Source organism: Benincasa hispida, chromosome 3 (genome assembly GCF_027475165.1).
Source record: "Benincasa hispida cultivar pf3 chromosome 3, pf3_genome.v1.1, whole genome shotgun sequence".
NCBI classification, from domain to species: Eukaryota; Viridiplantae; Streptophyta; class Magnoliopsida; order Cucurbitales; family Cucurbitaceae; genus Benincasa; species Benincasa hispida.
Window position 1 is genome coordinate 29,607,844 of NC_143480.1, and position 25,152 is coordinate 29,632,995.

At 34.2% G+C, this 25,152-nt stretch overlaps 2 protein-coding genes across 3 annotated transcripts; one reads left to right on the forward strand and one right to left on the reverse strand.

Annotated features, from left to right (window-relative positions):
* Positions 1–2,518: 2,518 nt before the first annotated feature.
* Positions 2,519–6,096, forward strand: LOC120072626 (3'(2'),5'-bisphosphate nucleotidase 1-like). Of its 2 annotated transcripts, none has more exons than XM_039025045.2 (8): positions 2,519–3,026; positions 3,332–3,407; positions 4,235–4,308; positions 4,398–4,603; positions 4,920–5,130; positions 5,232–5,330; positions 5,418–5,582; positions 5,745–6,096. In XM_039025045.2, exons 1-8 carry the CDS (start codon positions 2,823–2,825, stop codon positions 5,757–5,759), a joined length of 1,050 nt encoding a protein of 349 aa, XP_038880973.1. In that variant the 5' UTR covers positions 2,519–2,822; the 3' UTR covers positions 5,760–6,096. The 2 variants fall into 2 exon arrangements, with proteins under 2 accessions (XP_038880973.1, XP_038880972.1); XM_039025044.2 differs by having other exon boundaries at positions 5,429–5,582.
* Positions 6,097–18,662: 12,566 nt separating this feature from the next.
* LOC120074774 (thiamine diphosphate-binding fold (THDP-binding) superfamily protein) lies at positions 18,663–22,688 on the reverse strand. Its single transcript, XM_039028019.2, has 9 exons — positions 22,149–22,688; positions 21,090–21,227; positions 20,831–21,013; positions 20,515–20,672; positions 20,327–20,426; positions 19,896–20,007; positions 19,675–19,814; positions 19,416–19,601; positions 18,663–18,948 (listed from the first exon to the last, which is right to left on the reverse strand). The coding sequence occupies exons 1-9, from the start codon at positions 22,404–22,406 to the stop codon at positions 18,781–18,783; spliced, it is 1,443 nt and encodes a 480-aa protein (XP_038883947.1). The 5' UTR covers positions 22,407–22,688; the 3' UTR covers positions 18,663–18,780.
* Positions 22,689–25,152: the final 2,464 nt, after the last annotated feature.

The window sequence follows — 25,152 nt, forward strand, 5'->3', positions numbered from 1 at the left end:
ATAATTAAAAAAAAAGATAAAACAAGATCTGATAACAAAAATAGATTCAAATAGATATTGTTGAAGAAAAATCAGGAAGAATCTCTAATTTAAATAAAGAAACACGAAAAATAAAGGTTAAGATCGCATAACTTCATATTACAACTAATTTAAATGTAGATCAGTTAATCTCAACTTTATGCTATAATTAATTGTATTTGTAAATGTATATTCATTAATTTTCAAAGTGCACCGAGGACAAACTAGAAATAAGTTTAACTTTATATTGCATTTTAAAGTTAACAACATGTTTAAACTAATGAAAAATAGTTAGACAAACCAAAATTGGTAATAATGTGCTCAAAAGGTTGAAGAGAAAGTTCTGTTTATGCTGAATTATTATTATATACAATGTATTTGCAAGATTCATAGGTAAATTAGAGAGTAGTCAACCACCACACAAAAATCATAACTCCGATTCAGAATTTCGATTTGTTGTAGTGTCTAATTCTAATTCTCTCTATGAACAAGATTTCATCTCCTTTGGCCAGAAAAAAAAGAAATTTGATTATAATAATGAAACAAAAGAAGATTGAATCGTCATATAAGAACAAATGAAACGAAAGGAGGAAAATCGATTGATCGATGGATAGAATCATTTGGTAAAATCAAAAGACGAGGATGAAAAAAAATTGAAACTAAGAAGGAAAAAACAAATGTATAAATTCAATCTTACTTATGCATCAATAACAAACACATGATTTTTAGAGAATGAAATGTAAAATAACCAAAAATGTTTTCAGAACCTTAATAATTGTATAATAATATATAATATAATATGAGATAAAATGAAATAAAAATATACACTAAAAATTATAAAAAAAAAAATAGGAAAAAAATTGAATCTAATAACCATATGAATAAACAAATGAAAAAAAAGAATAAAATGTGATAAGAAGGTAACGGATGAATAGAAAAAAGATGAAACAGATATGTATAAACAAATGAAAAAAGGATTTAGATAAAATTGATTATTGTAACAAATAATCAAAGAAATAGAAAAGTAGTTAGATAAAATCAAATATGAAAAGATAGATACCAATAAGATATTTGGGGAGAAAAATCAAGAAGAATTATTTCAATAAGATATTTGGGGAGAAAAATCAAGAAGAATTATTTGTTTAAATAGAAATCTAATAACTCATGGTTTTACAATCTAGGGTTTCATTTATTTAGTTTTTTTTATTGAATTAGTACGTTTAAATCTGATAACTAAATAATTACATTGTATCCATAACTACATCCTTACTTCAACCCCAACAATTACCGTGTATTTATATGAACACAAACCACAAAATGAACGACCCCATTAGAGACAAAATAGGAATTTGAAAAATATCCCACACGTGATTTACCAAACATGTTATTATTTTTCGATTTTAAAATTTTTCCAAACGAAACTTAAATCGTGCCTATGTATTCAAATTCCTCTAATTTATTTCTTTACCATTTTTTTTAAAAAGTTCATACAAGGATGAAACCCAAATTTCTTGGACGAGACCCAAATTTCTTACATTTTGGTAAAAAAAATATAACGTAGTTTTGATGATTAACAATTTTATTAGATTTAAGGTAAATTGTAAAAAATGCCCATAAACTTTACACTTTATATAAAAATGTCTATGAAGTTTTAAAAGTTTTAAAATACCCTTCAACTTTTAAAATGAGTTAAAAAATATTCTTATCATTAGATTTGGATGGAAACTGTGAAAGTTTTGTCACAAAAAAAAATACTCATGAACTTTCATAAGTTTCAAAAATACCTTAAATTTAAAACAAAAAAAAGTTTATATGAACAAAAACAATTAATACCGTCTTACCTCTCTATTTTCCATCTTTTTCTCCCTTCCCTTCTTCAATACACTCTTACTCCCCTTTCATATTTGTTTATCTAAAATAAATAAATAAATAAAATTACACACTTTAATTAATATATATGAACTATAATAAGAAGAAAGATAATAAATAAAACACCAAGAGATTTTAAGATTTGCATATTTTATCAAAATTGTACAATAGTAGTCGTGTGTGTTAATAACCAAATACTTTATTTTGTACGATAGTAGTTGTGTTTGTTCAATTTTCTTCAAAAGTTTGTTTTTTTTATAAATTAATTTACCTAGTAAATATAAAATTAGATTTCATGTTTAATAGTCAAAGCAAGTAACTAGTATACAAGAATCTTGTTTATCATGAGGACCATAATTCGAATCTCTCTACAAGTTAAGATTAACCTTCGTATTATTGATATATTAGTAACTTTTTATAAGGTTTGGAAATTCTAATTTTTAACCTACCCATTAAATAATGATATATTGTAAACTTATTTGAGCACGACTGGAATAGTGTTCAAGTCAATTTGTCAAAAATCGACACCTTCATATATGGGAAGCTAAATGATGATCGACTGGGTTACATGTGATTGACTAAGAAGCTACAATATACTCATAAATAAAAGGTTAAACCTCATTGACAAATCAACCTTAGCCTAACAAAAGATTTTAAATGATAAAGGGAATCTATTTCGATCCATAAATATCAACTTCAAGAACTTGAAATATACTTTCATCAAGTGCAATTGCCTAAGCTAAACTTAACCTATTTAACCAGATACTAGAAGCTCTCCATCAACAAGTCTCCTATAATTGTTAGGGAGAAGGAAAAAAGGGGCCAATCGCGAAGGAATCAACAAAATGATAAACATGAGAAGGACAATATGCATTTCCAAATTCCAAATCTTTTAAAATGACCAAAGGAAGGGGTGAAGGGAGAGAGAGAAGGAGATGGCTATAAATTTGTTGAGAACTGTACCCAAAGTTCAGACCTCCATAACTTCAAAACCTTCAACCTTTCTGTTTTTCACCACCAGAAGGTCCTTCTCCGTTCCCTCATACTCTCCAGTTGCGTTAGCGGTTTGTTCAATGTCTTATGAGAAGGAGCTCGCGGCTGCGAAGAAAGCGGCCTCTCTCGCCGCTCGCCTCTGCCAGGTAATCCTCTCTTTTCTAATACTTTTCTTATTTTCTATGAAATTTGTACAATTCTGTAAACGGGTGCCTTCAATGCTGAATTCAATTCAATATTTTGATTCGAACCCTGCTCATGTAATCCTTTTTTGACCTAAACCCAAGTTCTCAATTCGTCATACATTTCCATATCCTTCTTTCTCTGGTTTTGTTATTTACAATTCCTATCATTGGAAATTTTCTTTCAATCTTGCGCTCTTGGAGATTTCTGTAATTAACTATGCATCTCTTCTTAAGCTGATTTTTTAATCTGCTGTTTCTGGTCGCAGAAAGTGCAGAAGGGGTTGTTGCAATCTGATGTTCAATCGAAATCAGATAGAAGCCCAGTGACTGTAGCCGATTACGGTTCGTAAAGCTTCTGTCACTCAGTTTGCGTATTTTGTTGTTATCTATTCCAAGCCTTTCAGTCAGCTAGTCTGGTCGTTAGATCATGGTAATACTTATAATAAACAATATGGGAATATATCTTGTTTCCAACTCTTTTTTTGTTTAAAAATACGATTATGGTTGTCCAGGGAAATCTATGTATCTTGATTCTTGACTAATACCATAGAGAATCAACCCACCAGACCAACCTGAGTCTACAATATTTGGTATTCCAAAATCTTAGGATGTTCTTTTGACTTCCAAGTGGAATTCCATTTGTTTCTCTAGCTTGAGTTTTATTATATCTAGATACCGCATTGCTTGATCAGTGGCTGTGGCATTTATTTTGATCCACTTACCATAATCTCACGTTCGTTTGTAATTTTCATAGCTCCTACATGTATCTGATAATGAGTGGTTTCAAATATCTTCAAGGAAACTACTATTACAGTCTGAGTTTCCATGGAATGTAAATTGTGTTAACTAAGGAGATAAATGTCAACATAGAAGGAAATGTCAGGTTCTCAAATTATGAAATATTGAGAAAATCATTAAAGTAATGAAAATTTTGAAGTTTGAACGTATAAATAGTAAGTTATACATCATTATTATTATGATTTTGTCTTCGGCTTCTTCACTTCTTACGATCGATCCTTATTCCTTTTATTAAGACTGGGAAATCCCTTCCGAATTCTTGTACTGGCATCTAGATTAAAAATAAATTCCGTTAGTGCCTCATTGCCGCTTAAAGAGTTAATTTACTAGGACAGAAGTTGACTGGATTTTTGTTGCTCCTATGTTTCCAGGTTCACAGGCGCTGGTTAGTTTTGTATTGGAAAGGGAACTCCCTTCTGAACCTTTTTCATTGGTAGCTGAGGAGGTTCATATGTAGTTTGTATAATATTGTATGTAGATTCTATTTTCTTCGACTTATTTAAGCTAAATAATTTTGAAGTCTGGGGTCTCTAGGATTCAGGAGATCTCCGAAAAGAGAGTGGCCAGGAAACACTACATCGCGTTACAGAACTTGTAAACGAAATACTTTCCAGTGAGGGATCATATGGTGCTTCCACCTTAACGGCAGATGATGTGCTTAGGGCTATTGACAATGGGAAATCTGAAGGAGGCCCTACTGGTCAACATTGGGTTTTGGATCCCATAGATGGGACAAAGGGGTAAGTTAGCCAATCAGAATTCTCTCTCTATTATTTTGCACCCGTAATTGATGATTGCAAATGTCATACATAATCATGTAACTTCAAAGAATCTGGTAGCTTTTTGATTTAAAGAAGGGGTTTTAAGATCTACTCCTTTGAGAAAGTCTCTTTACACGTGATTAACTTTTATAGGATGATTAGTCTTTTTTGGGTGTTGAATAAATGAGGCGGAGTTGATTTCATCCAGTTAACCCTGTTTTTTAAATGTTTACTAATGAGTTCATATTGATGGGTTTATATGTCTATATCATGTGCATGTGTCTCTGTGTCTTAGATTTCTAAGAGGGGACCAATATGCTATTGCATTGGCATTGCTTGATGATGGGAAAGTAGTATTGGGTATCCTAGCCTGTCCAAATCTTCCCTTGGAACCAATTAGGAGCAACAATCAACATTCTCTTGTTGGAGATGTTGGCTGCCTTTTCTTTTCTACAGTTGGTGCAGGAACGTATATGCAGTCACTAACTGGTTCTACATTAACAAAGGTTCGTACTCCAATGAATTACTCTTCAGGAGTATTTTTATTTTTCTTTCTTAGTTGGAAAAAGAAAATTGAAATGAGATGAGGCATTTTGTTCCACTTTAGGTGAGTGTCAGTGCTACTGAAAATCCTGAAGAAGCATCTTTCTTTGAATCATATGAAACTGCTCACTCTCTGCATGACCTTACTAGCTCCATTGCACAAGTACGCCATTCTTGGTCCACATTTGATCTCTACCGGTTGTGTTTTATTCCTTGAAAGATTTATTCTGTCATTTGCTGAGATGATTAGTTACAAAACAGAAACTTGGTGTTAAAGCACCACCCGTTAGAATTGACAGTCAAGCAAAATATGGCGCCCTTTCCCGAGGAGATGGAGCCATATACCTTCGTTTTCCTCACAAAGGCTATCGTGAAAAGATTTGGGACCATGCTGCTGGATGCATTGTTGTTACAGGTGAAGTCAAAATTTTAGAGTTATTGAATCATTACTGTTAACATGAAACTGAGGGAAAACATAATTGAATTAATTTGTCTCTCGATACTTTCTATTATTCCATTATATGCAGATGGCGTTTTGCTTTGTTATGACATTTTGTTTTCGTTGAAAATTCTACAGAAGCTGGTGGAGTAGTTACGGATGCAGCTGGGAATGCACTGGATTTCTCAAGAGGAAGATATCTGGATCTGTACAAGGGTATCATCGTTACGAATCAGAGACTGATGCCATCACTTCTCAAGGCAGTTCAAGAAGCTCTTCAACAGACAGCTTCTTCAACCTTGTGATTTTTCGTACCCTTGATTCTGTTCAGATTGTTTTGAGCTCTGAATCCTTTTCTTCCACCCTCTCAACTGTTCCCTCAATTGCAACTACATTAGTCTTTCTGGTAGTTGTCTGTTTTTGAACTTCAACTGAACAAAATCTAGCAATAAAGCTCCTGTATTTGGGTTGTGCCCTCTCTTTATGATCATACCAGTAGACTAAAATATAACATCCCGAGAGTTTGAAGCGATGGATTCAAATTTCATGGTGGGTGAAAAATGACGAGGTTTATCTCTACTTATGTTATAAGATTTTACAAGGTAGTTATCAAAAAATGCAGAAAGAAGAAACAATCATAACATCAGAGATTGGTAAAACCCAATTAGGTGTAAATTACTTACGTCTGGAGGACATGATTTCCAAGAAAGATAACTTAGCTGTAATAGATGCACGATTATAGTGACTTTTGTACAACATAATCACTCAACAAATATTGGGAATTTCGTATGGATAGGTCAAATTTTGAGGTCCACTCGAAATTTGGCCCATCTTTCAAAAACACTCGAAATTTGGCTTGGGCCTTCTGATGATGTCAGTCACGTGTAAAATGTCAGTTTAGTCCTCAAAGCGTTCGGCAAAGCGTTCGGAGATGCGTGCGCATCCCAGTTTCCCGCTTGTTCATCTCGTTTCACACTCATTCCTCTCATTATTGTGGTTAATTTTCCACCAGTTTACATGTAATTGATAGCTGTTGTACGAATTTTCGAATACTTCGAAAAACTCACAATTCTTTCTAATCAATATAATGAAAAGTGTTGTGCACGCTAAGTCCCACTAAGATAACAAAATATTTTGACCAAATCGAGTATCAATCATTCTCATAAAACGCTATCTCTAAAAAAATTCATAACATTTAGCTGCAAAGTTTCCCAAATACCCATAAATTTATAACGTTCTAATCGCTGTTGAATTAACACATACCAGAAATTTCACATTCCAAGTAAGTATAAACATGACTGCGTTTTTCTCATTTACTTAAATCGTACGAGTCGTGACAGGAATAGTTTGTTTGTGAGTTGGTATTATGCTACTATAGATAGGCGAGAGGAAGAAACAAGAGTGAGGCTAGTCCAATATGAGGAAGGAAATATCGTGTACAATCTATTGAAGGAGAAAAATGAATGAGAGTGATTGTTAATGAGAGGAAGAAACGAGAATTGTTAACGAGAGTTTTACAGAATCTAAAATTTTAAATTTACTCGTTTGTGTATCGAAGGATGGAAGAGAAGCAGTTGTTCGTTCGATATGAAGGGTCATGGGATGAAAAGGAATAATGCTAGTGGAAGATGTTTAAAGGGTATCCTAGTGCCAGTGACATTGAAGTATAGTGAATTGAGAGATCGATCATTTGACCTTATGGAAATTAATTTTTCAGAGTTCAACTTGATAATGAGGGTGAAATATAGATTGGATTGTGAATGTTCTCCTGTATTTTTTATGAATGACCACGATATTAAATATCTGCCTTTGAAGTTGGATCTTAACAGATCACCGATATTCATAAGTGTTGAGAAAATTCATCAAGTGACAGAATTTGATGACATAGAGGCAAAATGTGAACCAATGCATGTGAGTGATATTAATAATGAATCAGATACTTTTCCATTGGTGGTGTTGATGGGAGACGACAACATAAATCCATGGGATTTGTATACTCATGGCCAGAAGTATGGCTGTATGAGAATGTTGTGAATGAGAATATCATGAATGAGTATGTTGTGAATGAGAACGTTGTGAATGAGACTCTGACTACTGAAAGGGGTGGTTCTGTCCTTACTTCGACCCTAATTCTCCATAATGACTTTGGTCATTTTATTGGTAATGTGCATCGGAGGATTGAGGCAGTAGAAGAGAGTTGTCCTCCTGAAGTTCGACCATCTGTGAGTACTGTGAGAAATGGAGACCTGCTCATGCAACCACATTCTTCATCTGGATTGGATATTGAGGAAGGCCAAATTTTCTTTTACAAAAACTATGTGGAAATGAGGTTTTCAAAATTGGTCATAAAGAATAATTTCAAGTTGCGACTTAGGAAATCAAACAAAAAACTATATAGTGTCCGATGTATCCACGAGACATGTAAGTGGGGAGTATGTGCAGTTAGAATGGATGCTTGTGACATTTTCCAGATCAACAAATATACTGCTCACACATGCTCAATTCAAGTCCTTAATCATGACCATAGGCAAGCTAGCACGTTTGTAATTGGCCAATTAATCAAGATAAGTTTGGTATTGGTCGTGTTGAAACCCCACGCCATATCATTGAGGATATGCGTCTGGAATATGGTGTGAACATAAGTTACGACAAGACATGGTGTGCAAGAAAAATTGCTTTCACTTTTGTAAGGGGTACCCCCGAGGAATCTTACGCCCTATTGCATGCTTATGGTGAATCTTTAAAGATTGAAAATCTGGGGACCATTTTTGAGATCGAACTTGAAGAATCTCAATATTTCAAATATATGTTCATGGCACTAGGTCCTTGCTTAAGAGGGTTTAAAAGTTGTCATTTGGTGATCGTTGTTGATGGCACTCATTTGAAGGGTAAGTACAAAGACACAATGTTGGTTGGTGTTGCAATGAATGGTAATAACCAGGTGTACCCTTCGGCATATGCTATCGTTGACAATGAGATTAACCGATCATGGAAGTGGTTTATGACAAATTTGAAAGCTACAATTGGAGAATGCTCTAATCTTGTATTTGTTTCAGATTGACACCAGACTATCACCAATGCAGTTGATGTGTATTCCTAACAACATTTCATGGACTTTGTACATTCCACTTAAAGAGGAATATCAATAAAACTTCAAGGATGAGGTGGTGGGCAAATTGTTTGATAATGCAGCAAAAGCATATTAGGAGTTCGCTTTCAAAATATATTGGGACCAAATATTGAAGTTCAAGAACGGTAGCTTTAGAAGGTATTTAGAGGATGCGGGTGTCGAGTGGTGGGTACAATGTTATCAATATGCAAATCGATATGATAACATGACGAACAATAGTGCCGAGTGTTTCAATTCAGTGACGAAAGAAGCGAGGAAACTACCAATACAACACTACTAGAATACATAAGGTGTTTGATACAGCAATGGTTCTATAAGCGGCATAATATTTGGTCAGTTGGCACATCAACACATTCAAAATATGCGAAGGAAATTATATCATTGGAATGTGAGAATGCCAGAAGATATTGAGTCAACCCAATCGATTGTTACAGGTTCCATTTGAAAGAGGTGGGTTAGACGGTATTGTTAGGCTTAACACACTTGATCATAGTTGCAGACAACTTCAGTGTTAGGAGATTTCGTGTTCACATGTTATTGTTATAGCTAGAGAGTGGAACATCAACCTATTCACCCTATGTAGTAAGTTTTATTCTGTGGAGTCACTTGTCCTTGCATACACAGAATTGATATCTCCACTTGGCCATGTGATGAAATGGAAGAAACCACCAGAGTATGCTGAAGTTATGATCCTTCAACCAAAAAGGGTTGTTCGAGTAGGATGAAAGCAGGTACAGAGGATCTCATCCGTTGGAAAACATTGATAGGGGTGTTCGAAAAACCCGGTAATCCGACCAACCCGGACCATCCAACCCAAACCGCAAGGGTTGGGTTGGGTTAGATTTTATTTTGGGTTGGGTTGTGTTAAAAATGTTAAAAAATATTAAATTCGGGTTGAGTCTCGAGTTACCCCATTTCAGGATCGGGTCGTAGCTAGAGAGTGGAACATCAACCTATTCACCCTATGTAGTAGGTTTTATTCTGTGGAGTTGCTTGTCCTTGCATACACATAATTGATATCTCCACTTGGCCATGTGATGGAATGGAAGAAACCGCTAGAGTAAGCTGAAGTTATGATCCTTCAACCAAAAAGGGTCGTTCGAGTAGGATGAAGGCAGGTACAGAGGATCTCGTCCGTTGGAGAACATCGATAGGGGTGTTCAAAAAACCCGGTAACCCGACCAACCTAGACTACCTAACCCAAACCGCAAGGGTTGGGTTGGGTTAGATTTTATTTTGGGCTGGGTTGGGTTAAAAATGTTAAAAAATATTAAATTCGGGTTGGGTCTCGGATTACCCCATTTCAGGGTCGGGTCGACCCAACCCGACCCGACCCGACTCGAATATATATATATATATATATATAAAGATTTTATGAAGAATATTGGTTTTTAATATATATATTGCCAAATATTACTTGGTCAAAAAAAAAAAAAAAAAAAAAACAGAACCGGTGACCCAACCTGGCCCAACCCGAAAATTTTGGGTTGGGTTAGGTCGGGTTGGGTTGACCCTCCAAAAAAGAACTAATAAGGTTCATTATTAGCCAACCCGAATTTTTGGGTTGGTCCACAAAAATTTTCCAACCCGGCCCAACCTGGACTATGTACACCCCTAAACATCGACCCCCGAGAAAATGCAAACGATATGGTGGTGTCGGCCACAATAAACAGACTTGTAATGAGCCACTCGTGAATATAGACAACCAAGTTTGTTAACATTCATAAGTTGTACTAATTTTTACATTCACAAGTTGTACTATTTTTACATTCACAATTTGTACTATTTTTTACATTCACAATTTGAACAAATAAGTATACAACTTGAAAAATACAATCTAGTAAATGAATGTATCAGCCCATAGCTCACAAGCATATTAGAATCTAAAATCTGCCATCTTCTCTTGAACCAACACCCCTTTTGTTGGAGATCCGGTAACCATATGCTCAAAATATTTTAAATAGAAAATACCACAATTTAATGTATTATGACCTTGTATATCTCCTGTTTCTGCATGATAAACTTGCCATGGGTCATGATATAAGTTTGGTTTCTTCTAATAAAGTATGCAAAAGTGAGCCGATAACGACAATGTATGTGTCAAAGGCATCAACATTAGTGCAATATCATTCATCGAGATGCATGATGGCATGAAATTGTATAACAATATCTGTCCTTTGTTCACGTGTAGTATCCAATCACAATCAGGATCCAATGTTCATGTAGGTTGATTACACTATATATCTAATCTATGTCAGCCCATCCTGGTTGGTGATTCGACTCCAAACCAAGTAGAAGGTTAGTTACACTATCTTATTTCGCCCATAGAGTCGCGACTTCTTCCTCGATCCTATTGTATATGGCTCTAAACAAGCTTTCGGGTGCCAAAAAGATCAAATGGTGCTATTGGCAAAGGATGAATTAATTGTTAATGAACTAAGTATACAAAATGAATGAATGAATTAATTAATTGAAAAAGCATATACATACCAATAATCCTGGTGGGAAATTCATAAACTTATGGATGCATATCGCAGGCTGAGTAAGCAACTTTCTCCTAAAAAACATAAATATGCTCTTAAGCACCTACAAATGAAAGTCTAACATGTTACTAACCAAAACAGAGTACATGTAATGATATAAAACTTGTATAACAAAATTAGTCCATACATCACATTTGATCCATTCATTATCCTTCATCAACTCACGAAAAAATTCTTTTGTGCTTCTACCCGTCCTAAACAAAGCCTCCATGCCAGGTACGTGAGGCTCTACATCATCGTTCTTCAGCCATTGTAGGAAGGCATTGAACATTTCCTCTGGATTGGATGGGCTGGATCATAACTAGCCCTATCAACCATATTAGGAGGACAAGCACCTAGATCGTAGTACTTCTTCTTCAACTTTGGTCTTTTCACTTCAATTAAAGGGGTATAAAGCTTAACCTCTTTCCTTTTCCTACCCGTACGTCTTGGAGCCTTAGTGACCTTTTCGGGTTTTTTCTCCACCTTGATCTTTAACTTCTTTTTTGGAGGCGGGATCGAGCGTAGATGGATATCATCATTTGTAGAGGATGGATCTGGCATAGGTGGTTCGATGGCAGTGGTGGTGGTGAGTGTGGCGTCAGTGGTGGTTACAAGCACAATGACAGTGGCGCTGGAGAGGCTGGGATCGGAGATAGGGTCGATAGGAGTGGTGCTCGAGAGAGTGGGATAAGAGATAGGGTTGATAGAAGTGGTGCTCGAGAGGCTGGGATCAGAGATAGGGTCGATAGGAGTAGTGCTCGGAAGAGTGAGATTAGTGTTAGGGTCAATAAGAATTAGGATTCCTCTCGACATGTTCTTCATCCACACTATCATGATCATGTTGCTCGTCCTCACCATCATGGCCACGTGACTCGTCTTCTGCACTGTTCTACATAATTACACCATATCATTAGTACGTAACGCACGAAACACACCCACTCATCCATAAATTGTGAAATATACATACCGAACATAATGTTTTCAATATCTCAATGATTGCTCACAGTTGTACCTTCACCTCCCCAAAATCAGACTTCACCTCTACCAAATCAAACTTCACCTCCCCCAATGTAGTCTCCACGGTCAAGACCCGCTTGTCTAAGATTTGCAAGTAGTCTCTACTCGGAATGCTCATCCTATTTGAGTTGACATTGGGCTTTGGTACACAACGATTTGACTCACGCATCTCAAATTTCGCTTCGTGGCAAGACGCATGCTCAAATTGGAAAGGCATATGGTCCCCCTCATGAGGTTCATGTCTGCCAGATATCTTCTCATGGTCAATGTCTACAGGTTCTTCTTCTGAGCTCCTTCACACTGACAACATCATATCTTCCTCCTAAAGCTTCATATACACTGGGTGTTCGTCTATTGGACAATGAATGAGAGCATGACCACCTTAGAAATCGAGGTACAACATTATCTATAAGTTGAACTGCAACTCTCCCAGCAATAGTGGATATAATCTCATATGCCCAAACCTATAAGACCATTTTAATTTATAAGAAAGTAATGAAATTTCATTACACATTTATGGTAAAGAAAATGTAAGAATTGATACCTAGAATGCGTGACGAAATTTGGTAGATTGCACTTCAGTATGTAACTTTTATTTGTTTTTACCTTCTCCTTGTACGAGGTTACTGGTGAGAGGAAAATGTACTCTTTTGATATGCGTTGATGGTCATGCATTAAACTGAAGAATATGCAATATGCGGTAATCTTGTATGCAATGACCATGCATTTCTATCACAAATTTTCTTGCTCTCTCACCAAGTATGACGAGAATGCAAGTTTCTCGAGATCATCCGAGGTCAAACATAGGGACTTGTAACTAAATGATGTTTGTGAAGTAATGCGTTTGAGGTGATGAATAAAAATAAAAAGAAAGAAGTTAATGGATTATGCGCTACTCCTACTCCTACTAAACAAATTGAGCAATGGAAGTTTAACTATGAGAATTGGTAGAGATGCGGCAACTATTAACGTGTAATAAGATGCATGGAGAAATAGAATTATGGCGGGGATATCACCGCATCATTAAGCTTGGTCGCAAGGGTAATCTCAGCTCGCCACACTAATGCATCGCACACCTCTTAAGTGGTCAGCCACATACTTATATCTCTATAACGCATGGTTGCGTTGAGCATAAGATTATTCCTATCTCTAGAAACACTGCTTACTTTGTTTAGCGAGCTTCACCACTTACCCTCTCCAGCAGTTGGTTATATCCACTCAGCTCATAGACAAGCATTGCGATGGAAGCAAAGAGGATTGGTTCACTATACTCGTGCAACACGCACCTCTCAGTGGTTTGCTACATGCATTATATCTCTATACCGCATGATTGAGTATGCGATAACTCTTGCAATCAACACTTAACTAATTGTGATAGAAGTAAAAGATGATAAAGTAGAAGAAGATGATGAAGATGGTGTTGAAGGAACTAAAGAGATATATTGATTACAAAATGTATTAATGTCTTAAGCCAAAATGTAATACAATACAAAGATAAGAAGAGAGGTGGATGGCTAGATGTAAGCAATTTCTTGCTTGCTTTCATCGGAAGTACGTCAAGGCTACCGGTGGTGCCATGGATGGGTGGTGGAGTAGTCTCTCTCGAGCTCTATCTCCGGCGAAGCTCCGGTCGTCACTTAGAAAGGGTTGTGAGAATGAAGAACTCTCAAAGAATGTCTTGCTCATGCTCTAATCTGTGATCATAAGAATCTACCTAAGGCAGAGACCGAGTAAGAAGCTTGAAACATAATAATACAAGATGAAATTCACTCATTTCCACCTTAAGGGTAAGTAAATGAGTGTTCTCTATGATGTCTTTGGAACTTGAACAAGTCCATTAGGTCCTCTTGTTAGTTCACTAGAGGATATTTAAGAGGGATGATTTGAATTGTTCAAATTAATTTGAGGAAATCATATATTAATGTGATTAATATATAATTGATTGTGGATATGATCTATAAATCAAATTAAATTAGAGAGTAATATTTGAATAAGATTCAATTAATTAATTCAAATGAATTAGATTCACAAGGAATTAATTAATAGAGAGGTATTACACATATACATACTATGTTTATGATAATTAAATATATATACATTAAATTTAATTTAATTTATAAATAGTTATTAATGTGCAGATTAAATTAAATAAGTGTTATTTAATTGTACTAATTAATTAAATAAGTGTTATTTAATTATTGTACTAATTAATTAAATAAATGTTATTTAATTAATTGGACTAATTAATTAATTAATTGTGGAAAAGAAAAATAGAAAAAGGATTAGAAAAAGGGTTTGACCCTTCTCTATATAAATACTTCCCTATGACCCCTTTGGGAGATATAGACATTGACAATACGCAATACACAAGTGTTATTGTGCAAAATTTTCTCTAGACCACAAAGAAAATCCTCTGTACCCTCCAAAAGCCTTTTCTGTTATCCTTCTCCCAATAGTTGGATACCACCTCCCCCTATTGGAATCCTAAAGAATAATGAGGTTAATCTCGTGGTAGTATTCAAGATTGTTCAAGAAATCATTCATGATCAAGATCGTTGGAGGAGCCGTTCATTGGAACTTAAAGAGGATTGTTCGTGAAGCTTGAGAGTCTACAAAGGTAAGAATGGTTTTAATCTTTTTCCCTAAAGCATGCTATATTACATGTTTATATTCTCTTTTAGTATACTTAATTTGTTTATGTAAAAATCGAATTGTAGGATGTAAGACGTTTTCACAAAACGCTTCTACTGCGGGATCCGATCCCTTTAAATATACCTATCAGAAACGATGACTAAATTCTCTCGTTCCCAAAACTACTTCATATGTTTTCAAAAAAGTAAGTGATTGTCTAACAATCGTGTAGGAAAGGGTAAGCGATCGTCTAAACGGTCGTGTAGGAAAAGGATGAGTGATTGTCTAAACGATCGTGTAGGAAAAAATTAAGTGATCGTCCATACAATCGTTTAGTAAATATCGGGAGCTAAACAATTGCTTAGGAAAAGGTAAACGACCGTTTAGTAAATAGCGTGCGAAGATGTAATCGGTAAACGATCGCTTAGCAATATCGTATATGTAAGCGATCTTGCAGGCACTATCGTATAGGCATTGATTTTCTAAGCGATGACACACTCTTTAACACAATGTCTGCGCATGTCATGCTTAACACGCCATCAGCTATTTATGCATCTCAAAATGATTTTTCAATACACTCATCCGTTATTAGAACAGAAGAGACGCTGTCCCATTTCCTTTATAACCGTCCAATGAATGTGATCTCATCATATTCATAACAAATAAATTAATATCATATATTAATTATAATACTTTCCTCCACTAGATATAAATCATATTTATATCCAATTTCCTCCAATTAATGTATCTCTACATAAAGTTAATTATAACATATTTAATTAACTCGTTCAGTTATATCATATATAATCGAACTCCCTCTTGTTAATTTGAACATTTCAAACTGACCCAAAAACTGACTCTCAACTTGTATCCAAGCTACCAAGGGGACCTTATGGACCTATGGCTCGAAGCTCCAATGGTACGTGAATAGTTGACTAAACTCTTTAATCACGATATCCACCATCTGTTAACTGTCGGGTATTCCACTAAAGACCGAAAATTGAACTCTTCTTGCCATAAATATAGTTCTATATCCATTGGATATAACCAATCATCAGTACGATGACCCTTCACATATGCTCATAATTACAGCAGGCCAATTTACAATTTTGGCCATGTATTTACATCTTCCTCCTTCAGTACCACTGATCCCTCTAATGAACAATACAACATAGTCCTACTATGTATAAACACCTCTCGAGCCATGAGAAGGTGTGTGCCGCCACATCGTAAAAGCCTCGGGATCAGCCCTTAAGAGAGCAATATATCTACTTACCCCGAGTAAACTCCATCTTATGAAGCTGAGTTCCCAACTCTTAAATCAGACGAATCCCCAAAATGGTAGGTTTGAGTCCACGCTCTGGCCACTTGCACCCATGCAAATCAAAAGACCACTCTCAATGGCAGGAGTTCCCAACTCACTCAGGAGGATGAGGTCATGTTACCTATGGTCATCTTAGTGAAGTGAAGTCTCAGCCATGAACAGAGTTATATGACAAGACATTAACACTTCGAGGTCAGGTCTTATACAAACTCTTTGTATAGGATGCTCCTGCTTGCATGTTCACTACACGAATGATCAGGATCAGACCATCTGTGACAAGTCACAACATTTGTAACAATTCCACAAAGCGGGCCGCATTCGTAGTGTTACCAGGATAAGGTTTCCCTCCTATATTCATATACTACGGACTATTTTTGGTTGTCACTTAAGACATGATCCACTTGTATGTCACTACATACATGCTTAAGTTACATAAAGACAACTAGAGATACTAAGTTTATTGGTTGTGGTAAAATAAAAAACATCTAAATGTGCAAAGTCAAGAAGTGAAGTAAATATCATATATTATGTTGATGGCACATTTTTTAAGTGTAAGTTTGGTGGCATGCTATTAACATCCTCGTCACTAGAACTCTATCATTATCTATGAGTGATAGACAAAGATAGAACTCTATCATTATCTATTAGATAGATTGTGATAGACTTCTACCTCTGTCTATCACTGATAAACAAAGATAGACTTTTATCCCTGTCAATCAGTGATAGACTCAATCACAATGATGATTGGTAGATAGAGATAGTGATATATCATTGTCTATCAATGAATAGTTTTATCTCCTTTATACAATATAATACAAAGTATTGAATTCAATTCAATTCAAAACAAAACAAGGACCAAAGTGATAAACAAAGATAGGCATCCATCTTTATCTATTAGGGATAGACAAAGATAGAGTTTTATCTCTGCCTATCAAAAGACAAAATGATAAGTGATAGACAAAGAAAGTGATATATCGTTGTCTATCAATGAAAGTTCTATCTTGTTGATACGATAGAATACAAAGTAGTGAATTCAATTCAAAACAAAACAAGGGCAAAACAAAGAGATAGACAAAGATAAATATCTATCTCTATCTACTTGTGATAGTTAGAGATATCTCTGTCTATCAGTGATGGACAAATGACATAATCATCTAATCATTTTTTGTCAGTATCTGAAAAGAGTCCTATTATATGCAACAAATTTTTTTTTGAAGAAGGAAAAAAAAAAAACTAAGCAATTGATATGGAACTATGTACGCAATCACATCTCGAGGTGCCTAATCGTAAAAAACCTCTGAGCTTTGTGGCAATGTCACAGGATGGATACTTACCTTGAAAATCGACGATTAGATCAATAATGAAAATCAATAAAGAAGAAGAATGGAAGAAATCAACGATCAGATCAATAATGAAAATCGATGAAGAAGCTCCTGTCAAGGATGTAAACGAGATGAAGAAGTTGCTGTCGAGGATGTTGGAGATGTGAGACGAGAAATGACCGGGGGGTAATTTTGGAATTTTTAAAAAAACTGAAAGAAGCTTTTCCGTTGGCTTTTTTTTTTTTCTCTCTTCCCCTATAATATGTAAATAGTTTGTGTATCATTTTTGACAATTTCCCTCAAAATTATTACCATTTAACCGATTGTAGTGACAATGATCTTTAAAGGACAAATTTTAAGACTTAATATAAACTATTACCATTTAACTAATTGTGGTGCACATTATCTTTAAAGAACTAATTTTAAGACTTAATGAAAGCATATAAACTAAATTTGCATATTTAGAAGTGAGCAAAATAATATTTTGATCTAAAATATAATATATAAATTTCTATTCCACATGTTGGGGCATATAATTTAACTTACATTAAAATGTCAATATTTCCACATTTCCTTGAGTTCGACATCGATATTAGGAGTGAATCAATATTTCCATTATATTGTAAAAAATCCACGAAATACAAAAATAATCATCAAAACACCACTAATATGGATACAATATAAATAATAAACATATTAACTTATTTAAAAATCATAAAATATTTATTTACTAATTTAAATTTATTTTTTGAATTTTTTGTTTGTATAATTTTTCCAAAAATATCCATCAAAATCGATATTTTATCGATATTTTCATCAAAATTTTCATAAAATTAAGACCTCCATATTTCTATCAACGTCAACATTTTAAACCTTGGTTAGGAGACGTAACTTTCTTAAAAACCCAAAAAAAATCAAAAACTAAAAACTAAAAAATAAAGCATGAAATTTCTTTAGATCGACTGTTGGCTGATGTATGTGTTTAATCAACCTTCAGTTATTTCATACTGCAAAGATTTCAATGATGCAACTGAACTCAAATCAAAATCAGTCTCTTAAAGTTTTGACTGCAATTTATTTTAGAACTTTGATGTGACATTCGACTCATAGAAGGAACACTTACTTTATTATTTGATCAATATGCCTTATGGTCTTTATTCATAAACACTGTCACCATTCTCATATTTCTTCTTCAAGGCAGAGTGTTCCAAAACCCAATGACAGATTACAGAGGAAAATTAGATGGGTAATCTTGTGGATGTGTTTTGATTGTTTTTCTTAACCACTTTTCTTGCTCTTGGAGGTTGGAAGGAGGAACATCATACACATCTGTGAAAGCATCTGCCACAGGGGGCTTCTCTGATCTCTCTGCCAACTGAATTTCCTCTAATAGCTATTGGAACCAAAAACACAGTGAATTAAAAACGTACATAGTGAATAAGGATTCGTTCAATAACTATTTCATTCTTATCCTTGTATTTTAAAAAGATGCTTGTTCACTTACCATTTCCTTTTCTTTTAATCTACTTGGTGAAAGTATTTTCAAAGTTTTGATTGAGTATTAAAAACTTAAAAAGACTAAGTTTCAAAAATATGTTTTTACTTTCTAAATTTGACCAAAATCCAGAAGAACTTGAAAACGGGGATTTTTTTTTCGTTGGTAAAGAAGACTAGTGCAAAAATGATAATTTGGATGGTATTTTTGTAACCTTTTCTGGTCAGCAGTCCCTTTACTTTTTAGGTTGTTCTTTTTGTTCTCTTTTTTCACTTTTTTGGATTGAAGTGGTCTCTCGTGCGTGCATGCGCGCGTGAGTGTGTGGGTGCTGTGCTGAAAATACCTTGTTCCAAACAGAAAATTACCTGTTTTCTTAGGCTACTTCTAAGCTCTGCTTCAGCCTCATTATTCCACCAACCATTGCTTTCAATCCATTTCCTAAATCTAGAGACAGGGTCCTTTGCAACCCTCCACCATTCCATTTCCTCAGCTGGACGATACCTGGTTGAATCGTCTGATGTCGTGTGGTGTCCAGCTCTATATGTGAGAGCCTGTTAATGAAACAAAAGACATCAGATTATCATAGGTATCCATTTCAAGAGAGAGATTGTGAATCCTTATTACCTCAATTAAAATTGGCTTATGTTCTTGAATTGCCATTTTTCGAGCAGCTCGAACTGCATTATATACAGCAAGTGCATCATTGCCATCTATACGGATACTGCGAACTCCATAAGCCCGACCTTTTACAACCACCCCATCACCTGCAAAATAATTGCACGCTCTAAAATCTAGATTTCATAATACATTCTTCACAAGTGTAAATACTGAGAAGAATAAGATACTTCGAAACTGGTCTGAAATAGGAGTACTGATTGCCCATCCATTGTTCCGGCAAATAAAAATAACAGGTGCCTCCAAAACTGCTGCAAAATTTAAAGCGCCATGGAAATCTCCCTAATGTAACATGATAAAAGAAACAACAGAAAAATCAACCTTGCAACTTGGAAGAGTACAACTTTACTCTATAGATTCCATGAGATTTAATAGACCGACTTTCCATTTAAACCACTTATCCCCTCGAAAATCTACAAAAGTAATGTTTTTTCTTGGATAAGAAACAATTTCATTGATGAATGAAATACTCCATAGGACATACAAGAGCCTAATCAGAGGGATTACAATTTCAGATTCCAATTTGAACAAGGTAACTGAGGCTACAAAGGTAATGTTAGATGCAACAAATTTTCTAAGAGTTTTTCATAGTATTCAGTACCTCACTTGTTCCTCCATCACCAAAATAAGTGACTGCACAAGCATCTCTCTTATCCATCTTCATTGAATATGCAGCACCAACAGCATGGGGGATTTGAGAACTAGAAATTAAAGTAAAATATGACTAATAAGATTTGAAGTGTCAGAAGATCTGCTTAGAAGTTTTGACATATGGAGCTCAAATCTTACGCGATTGTTGATGCTACAGTGAAGTAATTGTGTCTCTTAGACCCATAATGGACAGGCATTTGCCTCCCTTTACAATAATCATATTTGTTACTGAAGCACTGGCTTGCAAATTCTTTCAGAGTGAAACCGCGCCATATAAGTACTCCTGCCTCCCTGTACTGTATGACATGGGAGAATTACACTTAGAATTATCAATCTCACTGATGTGAACTAATTAGATAAGATGCTAGTGTAAGCTGATAATGTTCTTTGCATGTGAGGATGAGAATGTACTCATATTACCAAGGAGGATGATGAGGAGGAGATATGAAGTAACCTGTGGGACAATGAGGTCATCAAATGACAGTGCTGCTGCAGAAGCAATGTTGATTGCTTCTTCTCCAAGGGAGGTCAAATAGAAGGATATTCTTCCTTGCCTTTGTGCTTCGTAGAAGATAGTGTCCATTGTTTGGAGGGTAACCATGTCACTGTACATCTTCATAGCAACCTCCTTGCTAACCTAAATGAAAAAAACTATCAATTTCATAAATGTCTATCATTGCACTTGGAGTTGGGACATGTTCAGCATACAATACCTGCGTAAAATTACTGTACATACTAGGCTGGCCGTTGTCATCAAGAACACGAAAGCAGGGTATCCGCTCCTCCTCACGATAAGGGATGAAACTCAGTTGAGAAGTAAATTTAACCTTTCCTCCTGGAAACTCCAAAACCTTGTACAAGAAATGCAAATTTCAGTTTCAACAGATGACATCAGGAACTTGCACACAATTGAATATCATCGAATATCATGAAATTGTTCACAATTGGTAACGGGAGCATAGAGAGATTTAACTTTTAAGATAAGACTTTGAGAGGAAATCTATATTTGAGCACGGCAGATGAGATCTCATAATGATGTTTGACCCCTTGTTAGATTCTATGTTTCTCTTTGTCGGTGATGGATCTTTCTGTGATTACCTACTAGGTCTTATTTTACTAAATTGGAGCTCCATTTATAATTTGTTGCTGAGCCCCCTTTTTTGTGGGGTTCTTTTAGGTATACCTTTGTATTCTTTGATCTGTTTCTCAATGAAAGTTTGGTTTATCATAATAAATAAATAAATTATACTTGGATGAAAAGATTCTGAATTGAATATTTTCCAGAATACATGATCTCAGTAAATACCAAAAAGTAAACTCTTTTTTTGCTCTTTTTTGGCATACATTTTCTACATTCCACACTACTCAGCGGAAGAACAACCATATTGACTTGTAACTCAAGGAGGTGGGGCACTCAAACACACAGAAGATCAAGGAATAACCTATTCCCCTCAAAGTCTTACCTAAAATCTCTCTCTGTTCAATAGAAATTCCTCTTAAAATCTGACACATAATAAGGGGGAGGGAGTTGACAAGCAGAATGAAAAAGAAAAAAAATACAGTTCAAAGCCTAAAGCTACATTGTCAACCAATCACTTTGCATTTTGAGAAAAGAATTATATAGATGCAGTCATCATAAGAACAAAACCCTCAGCTAAAGATTAAAAAATTAACAGGTATCTCATCTAAAAACGATTTGGGATTATAAAAAGATCATGGAATATGAAATTGGAAGACAGAATCAAAGTTGACCTCATCAAAGTGTATTCTACCTGATTGTCACAATCATCGTTGACAGAATCCAATTGTTTCCCCGCTTTAATCGATTCAAAACGACGAGCAGACAAATGGGTCGGCATATCTTCAGAATCCAAAGCTCCGGTTCCGATCTTATAAGCTGCAAATGAAGTATTACGAAGATGGGTTGAATAAGAGTTGAAGAAACCCATTTCCAGCGAACCCAAGAAACTCATCCCGTTTCTAAAATGGGGGATGATCTTCGTTGTTGCTTTTCTCACATGAAAAACCATTTCTGAACGGAGAGTGCTTCAGATTGGTGATTTGCTTCGGAGAAGACAATATGAATTTGTTGGGGCTCGTAATATAAATGAAGTGAAGAAAGGGATTTTGGTAAATTTGTTGCATTCGGACAGGTTTTACTAATTCCATTCAAGAAAGGGAAATGTTTATCTAATTTCAGACTCCACTGCCAATCGGATAAGAAGAAGCCATCGTATCGGCAGGATCGTATTTATATATATCCGTTCGAGAAAAATAGAACTACTCGTATTTATACATGTGAAAGTGTTCATGTTCTTCACGACACGTTATGAAGTTGTATTTGTTCTCCCTAAAATCATGTTTATGAGAAACTTTGCATTTATTTTCATAGTCTTAGGAAGTTATAAAAAGAGTTTTTTTTTTTAAAAAAAAAAATTATACTGATGATCCATTTTAAGAGTTGTTATAATTAATAACTCGCCACATATGAATTCTAATATTTTATTTACAATGGTCAAATTTAAATCACAATAAACATAACATAAAGATTTTATCGTAATAGGGATGACATTGCGTTTGTGATAGATTTAGCCATTCTTAACTTAAAGTGCACTATGATATAAGCAGGAAACTAAAATTCATACGTTTGTGAGGGACAAATCATCAATCGCACTTGTAAATGAGTCATTCGTATAAAAAACTAATATAAAAATGGTATGATTGAGTGGATAAGACCCAATTTGTCACGACTCGAGTTCAAGAGGGGTACATGAATGAAACGATATCACATTCGAATGCGAGAGATCCTAAGAACATAAAGTATGGTTAGGAAAGACTTAAAAAGAATTGAAAGTTACTATCTATACCAACAAGGAACACCTTTCTTTTTGGATATATATTATATATGATAATACCCAATTAATTGTTATAATACTTATTTTAAAGTTAGATTCAAGAAGAGATTAAAGACTTGAAAAAAAGATCTAGCAACGTCGAGTAGTGGTTGAGTGATTAAAGGATTAGAAAATAAAGATCAAAGAATGAAGATTCAATTACATTTTAGATTTTTTCAAAAAACTTTTTTATGTTTTTATTCTTTATTGTTTTTGTCATTTATAATCTATTTTGTTTTGACTTGCTAGATTTAAGCGGACTTGAAAATAAAATAGGTTGTGGGTTGGACTTTGTAAGTTGATACACACATATATGTATGTATGTATGTATGTATGATAATGCCCAATTAATTGTTATAATACTTATTTTTAAGTTAGATTAAAGTAGATTCAAGAAGAGAGTGAAAACTTAAAAAAAAAAAAATCCAGCAACGTCAAGTAGTGGTTGAGCAATTAGAGTAGACGGTAGGAAAGACATAGAAGATAAAGATTGAAGAATGAAGTTAGGATGAAGGAGATGTGAATCGTGATTTAGATAGTGAGAGAAAAAGAGAATGAAGATTTAGTTACATTTTTTGTTTTCTAAAAAACTTTTTATGTTTTTATTTTGTATTTTTTTTGTCATTTTTAATCTATTTTGTCTTGGATTGCTAGATTTAAATAGACTTGTAAATAAAATAGGTTGTGGATTGGATGAGCTTAAATTTGGAAAAAAAAATGACTTATGTCCTTCACGTATTTGGACATTAAAAAAAACTAAAAGAATAAGATACTTTAAATCATGTATCAGATACGTATTTGTCACGTATCTAAATATATCCGTATGACCGTATCTGATATGTATTTGATATTGATTTTCTGCATAATTAAATGTATATATGTTTCTTAGTATATTCTTAGAATTTAAAGTGAAAATATTAATAAATAACAAATCTTTTTGAAAAAATCAACAACGGCTAAATTTAAAATTTATTAAAAATATATAGATTAAAATTGAACATTTAAAAGTCCGTGACTAAAAGGTATTAGACTAAAATGGTATTCTAACAGCAGTTAATATATATAACAAATGATGGTTTATAATTGTTCGGTTTTTATGGCTACAAAATTGGAACCTTGTAACTTGAACATACCAACGGGTTAAAACATATAATTTTGGTCAAAAGAATACATATACTAATCTTTCACCTCATATGCCTTGAACAAAAAAAAAAAAAAAAAAAAAAATAGTGATACAATAAATTCAAATATTTTAAATTTTTGTTAAAGAATTATTCCCTAAGATTTTAAAAATATCTAATAAGTTTATGAAATTTGTATATGATAAATCCTAATAAACCCAACTTTATGATTAAATCAAAACAATTCATATCTTACCATAACCTTAAATTTAAGGTTTGGTTTAAATTTAAATTCGAATAAGTTAATTCACAATTTTTCTATTATCAACTTAAACATAATTCAATTATTTAAGACATTATTTCTAAAAAGAGAATTATTTAAAATTTTATAATTTTTGACTAGAAAGTTCATCCACATATTGTATCGTTAGAACTATGGAAAAAATTAGTGTCATACAATCTAAAGAGAGAGTAACCTAGATTTTGTCCAATTAAAGAAAATTTGGTGGTCAAGACAACTATACGAATGTAAAGATACACAACGACTTTGCTTGGTTTATTATAGGAATATTCATTTTGAAGGACACGTAATGACATAAAGTAACATAATAATTATATTGATGTATATTGACGTTCTCTCGAGATATTTCAAGTTAGGTCAATGTATGTTAAATAGTAGTGCATCTAAAATAATTGTTCTTGTTTAAACTAAAACTATACAAGATATTTGTGAACTCTCAATTTTGTATCCAATAAATTTA